We start from the raw sequence: 5,222 nt of genomic DNA, 5'->3' as shown, positions 1-5,222 counted from the left end.
GACTCAAAATCCACCTTTTTTCCAGTAGCTATTTTTCTTTCAACAGGAGCTTCATTTCTACTTCTGCACAGGGAGAATGAACAAGTTTTATTAAATCACTTGAAATTTCAGCTGATTTTCTTAAAGATTAAGCATCTGTTCTTCAAAATTTCCCCCTTAAATGCTAGAATCAAGTGCTTATACTTTAATGTTCTGTACTGTAATGTAAGAAAACGTTTATTAGAATATATTTAATGAGGCTGTGATTTCCATGTTACTAAAGCAAGCAAGGTGTCAAATCTTTATGAATAACAAGAAAGAGACATTGTTGAGCTTTTAATAAAGACCTTTTTCTTTTTTGTAAATCCATAGTGCTTATAACCTATAACAGGGATTAACATTTTACAGGCAAAAAGTAGCATGACATTAAAAACATACAGACACTGGGCATTTTTTCATATCAAACTTAAATTTATGCAATAGATGTTTTCAACGAGTGCCCTACACAGAAGGAAAAGCTGTTGCTGATGCACGCTGTTCAGGTTGTACAAGAATGAAAGAGTCTCTTATGCATGTTTTTAGCATCTCCTCCGTCCCCATTTAGTATCTGCTAGACAAATCACAAAGGCCTCCTAGAGGGTAGCAACAGATGATCTCTTTGAAGGTTTTCCTCAGTTCTTGGCTCCGGAGTGCATAGATCAGAGGATCGATGATGGAATTACACATGATCAGTATGAGATACAAGTTAAAGTGAGACATGAAGCACACACAGTATGGATTCTGGGGACAAGAGATGTAGAATATTAAGTGGAGGAAGAATGGGGCCCAGCAGACCACAAAGACTCCAATCAATATGGTCAAGGTGATCGCCCCCTTCATGTTGGCACCTTGGCGGATGGTGCCAGTGCCTGGGAGGACAGCGATCCTCTTAATGTGAAGTCTGGCCATGAGGAACATGTGGACATAGAGAGAAGCCATGAGAGCCAGCATGGTGAAGAACATGGTGATGAGGCAGATGATGACAGCACTACTATCTGAGTAAATGATGAACAAAATGCCCGAAACCGTGCAAGCTGCCCAGATGCAACTTATGATGATCCCGACCCGCTTAACCGTCATAATGTTATGATACTGGAGAGCATAAAAGATAGTGAAATACCTGTCCACTGCAATTGAAAGCAGGCTGCAAATTGATGCAAGTAAGGAGCTACAGATCACTGAGTCAATGACATTATCAATATTCACCGTGAAACTCTGTGCGTCCGTATCTGTACTGTTTAACAGGGTGATGACAATGGTTTCTGATCCATTTGAAACGCTCACCAACATGTCAGCCACAGCCAGGCTACAGATGAAAAAGTACATGGGTGAATGCAGATTCTTGTTCTTGGCTATTGCCACAATCACCAGAATATTCTCCAACAAGCTGATGACACCCAGAGTCACAAACACCTCAGGAGAGACAAAAAGTTGCTCGTAGCACCCTCCATCAGAGTAGCCTTTTCCAAGGGACTCACTGGCATTGCTGTGCAGTCCGTAGGTGCTGCGGTTCCAGAAGTGGAGAGAAGTGTGCATTCCATGGCGGTGAGTAGAGTCCATCCTGTGCCAAGTGGATTCAAATCCCTTCTGAGCTGATTCAGCCTCCTGGGTCAGGTAGCCACAGTGATTTTCTCCACGTCTGTATCTGGCTGAAAGTTATGAGGCTAAAATTGGCATGCCTGTGGTGAGCACATGTCACATGCTGTGAAGCTCGAAATGGAATTCTTAGTCTCTTTCAGGTGTTGTTCTGATCACCAGCACTTTAAAATCTTAGGCTTCAAAATGCTCATTCTCAGTCGAAAGAGTCTGCTCTTTGCTTTTTTGTTCTCTCTTCTACTTTAACTTTGGTCTCATGCATTCAGGTCTTTTCAAATTAATTTTCCTAGGAGCTGCTGTGCCATTGGGAGACGAATCTGTCTGCACATGCTCACATCAGCTGCCTCTCAGAGGTATTAGTTCCCAGCCTGAAGCATTGCTTTGAGTGTTAGTAGCTGCTGCTGATTTTATGGTGTGTGGAGGAAAAAAAATGTTCAGAGTGGCTCCTCCTCTGCTTCCTTCTGACCAATCCAAGCGCAGTGGAAGTCTGTGAGACAAGGAGGATGTTCCAGAGATACAAATTGCAGGGCAACACTGATTCAGATGCAGAAGCTGTGGAATCGGGAAGCAAGCAGAATGAGAGAGACTGAATTTCCCGTTTCAAGTTTTCAAGGAAAAAACTTGGTCCGGAGAGGACATTTTTTGATATCACAATGAGCCATCTTGAGGCATCCAGGTTTATTCCTGCTTAAAAGAGAGACACGTGTGTATGTGTGTGTGTGTGTGTTTGTGTGTGTGTGTTCTTGAAACAGATTCACTACCTTTTTGGCCAGGATATTGAATTTATTTATCCTCTCGATTTCTTTGAATTAAGAATCCAGGCAGTAATGCTTCAATTTAAAATACCTGAAACCCAGGGAGAATATTTGGCAAAAGAGGTAGACTACGCTATGGATGGGGGCTCTCTGTGAGTAGCTACAATTTCTCACAGGGTTCAAGAAGGGGCTCATTCCTTACGTGATAATATCTGATATTTCTCCCTTGCAGATTCTGTTATCATAGCTGGAAAAGTTTTATTTTCATTCACAATGTTTAAAAACCATATAGCATTAATGTAAACTATATTTACTCTGAACTCAGAAAGAAAAAGATGAATAATTAGACAGCACTCAGTTTGTTAACCTTTATTGAGATATAATTGATATACAAAAAGTCTACTTATTTGATGCATACATTTTAATGAGTTTGGGCGTATGCATATACCATCATCACAATCAAGGTGCTAAACATATTCATCACCTTCAAAAATTTGTGTGTTGTTTTGTTTTTGTTTTTGTTTTTGTTTTTGTTTTGAGGAAGATTAGCCCTGAGCTAACATCCGCTGCCAACTCTTCCTCTTTTTGCTGAGGAAGAATGCCCCTGAGCTACCATCCGTGCCCATCTTCCTCTACTTCATATGTGGGACACCTGCCACCCAATGGCTTGATAAGCATGAACCCGTGAACCCGGGGCTCCTGGAGCAGAGCACGTGAACTTCACTGCTACGGCACCGGGCCTGCCCCCATTTGTGTTCTTTTTTGTTTTGTTTTCTTTTTTTTGTGGTCAGAATATTTAACATAAGATCTATCCTCTTAACGTATTTTAAAGTGCAAATACCATATTGTTAACTATGGGCACTATGTTGTACAGCAGATCTCTAGAACTTATTCATCTGTGAAACTGAAACTTTATACCCATCAGGCAACAATTCCTTGACAGTGGTCTTGGCAGTGATTTCTTGGATTTGACAACAAAATCACAGGCAACAAAACCAAAAATAGACAAGTGAGATTACATCAAACTAAAAAGCTTCTGAACAGCAAAGGAAATAACCAACAGAGTAAAAAAGCAACCTGCAGAATGGGAGAAAATATTTGCAAACCATCAATCTGATAAGAGGTTAATATCTAAAATATGTAAGAATCTCCTACAACTGAATAGCAAACAAAACCAAACAAATCTGATTTAAAAATGGGAAAAGGACTTGAATAGACATTTCTCCAAAGAAGACATACGCGTGGCCACCAGGGACAAGAAGAGGGGTCCAGAATCACTAATCATCAGGGAAATGCAGATCAAAGCCACAATGAGATATCACCTCACTCCTGTTAGGATGAGTATTATGAAGCAAAACAACAACAAAGATAACAAGTGTTGGTGAAGATGTGGAGAAATTGGCACTCAGTTTTGTTTGTCGTTTTTAAGGCAACCAATCTACCTCCACAACAGAAGGCTTTGTAAATTAAATCCACACGTATCTTGGCAACTTTACTTATTCAAGCCAAGAAGAGCGGATGCTAGTTATTTATCAATTTCTGAATGTTTTACTTAAGCTACGTTTGAAAGATTGCGGCAAAGTTGCTTTTCAAATCGATTAAACTTCAGGTTATGAAAGTGTCTATAGCATCTTTTTCTTGCCAGGACTATTTTTGGTTTTAGCTCTCTGTATAGTTTGTGGCTACTAATAACAGGGACAATAAAAGAGAAGTATTTCAGGGTTAAAGTCCTCAATTATTTATTATTTGGTGACAGAGACAATGCTAAGTATTATTCCTGAGCATTGAGCTAAATTTACTTCTTCTGTCCATCTCTGGAATTGGGTGGGGCCTTAGGACTGAATTCTAGCTAATGGAATGTGGGTGGAAGTGATGTGCATTATGTTCTCTCCCTCACGATTCTACATGTTTTCTCTCCTATTAGTCTTTGAAGACTCATGTTATCGATGGCAGAGCCATATTGTGAAAGGAGCCTGAACAACTGCGCAGAACAGAACTCACATGCCCAGCTCCCTCCACCCCCCGCCCACCAACTACACTGAACTGTGGTGTGAGCAAGCATCGTATATTACTGGGTTAAGCTGCTGAAATATTGGTGTTCATCTATCAGAGCAGCTAACATTAATTACCTTGATTTCAAACTTTTTAATGGAGCTATTTACAAGCAGAAAACCTGTATTATGTGCAAATCCTTTCTTTTCCCTGTTTTGGACTTGTGTGTGTAGTGAATTACCTAAGAAATAAACAATAGCGAAGAAATGTCTTGACTTGTTTAAGCATCAGATAGTCAACTGTATAATTTTCCTGAGTCAACTCTTGACTTTGTGCTGCTCCCTACTTCTCTTGTGGCATAATTGTTCCATTTGCTTAAGCTTAACATTCAGAGTATCTTTGACTTGTCCATCTTTCTCAAAAATCCCCACATGCAATCACTTGTAAAATACCTTCAATCCTACCAGTGTGTCTGACTCCTATTTCTCCTTACCAAACTCGCTTCACACTATTCTCTTTCACGGAAACTTCATTGCAGTCAAACTTGCATGCCATACCCCATGCACACTAGAGATTTTCCCTAGAGTTTACACTATTCTCTCTGTTGGAATGCTCTTCCCTATATTTGTGAATGCACAATCATCCTTGTTTTGTAAAACTTATTAATAGGTATATTATATGAAATAATTATATAATAGGTAGAATTAGTAATTGAAAACAGAACTCCTTTTCTTTTAGCTTTTTTGCGAAAAAGCAATTTTATTTATAGACGTTATAGTCATACCGAAATCCCAGAAAACCATATACATTTAAAATCTCAAATTTAATTATTTGGTGTAGATTTATAAAAGCTTGATTGTG

At 39.4% G+C, this 5,222-nt stretch overlaps 1 protein-coding gene across 1 annotated transcript; it reads right to left on the bottom strand.

Annotated features, from left to right (window-relative positions):
• Positions 1-579: 579 nt before the first annotated feature.
• MC4R (melanocortin 4 receptor) lies at positions 580-1,578 on the bottom strand. Its single transcript, XM_046672249.1, has one exon. It carries the CDS (start codon positions 1,576-1,578, stop codon positions 580-582), a length of 999 nt encoding a protein of 332 aa, XP_046528205.1.
• Between the last annotated feature and the right edge of the window lie 3,644 nt (positions 1,579-5,222).

Source organism: Equus quagga, chromosome 9 (assembly GCF_021613505.1).
Source record: "Equus quagga isolate Etosha38 chromosome 9, UCLA_HA_Equagga_1.0, whole genome shotgun sequence".
Lineage (NCBI taxonomy): Eukaryota > Metazoa > Chordata > Mammalia > Perissodactyla > Equidae > Equus > Equus quagga.
Note: the sequence above shows the minus strand (reverse complement) of the source record. Positions and strands in the feature narration are given on the sequence as shown.

Coding starts and splice junctions, on each gene's coding strand:
- MC4R (XM_046672249.1), bottom strand. CDS start 1,578: ATGGACTCTACTCACCGCCATGGAATGCACACTTCTCTCCACTTCTGG.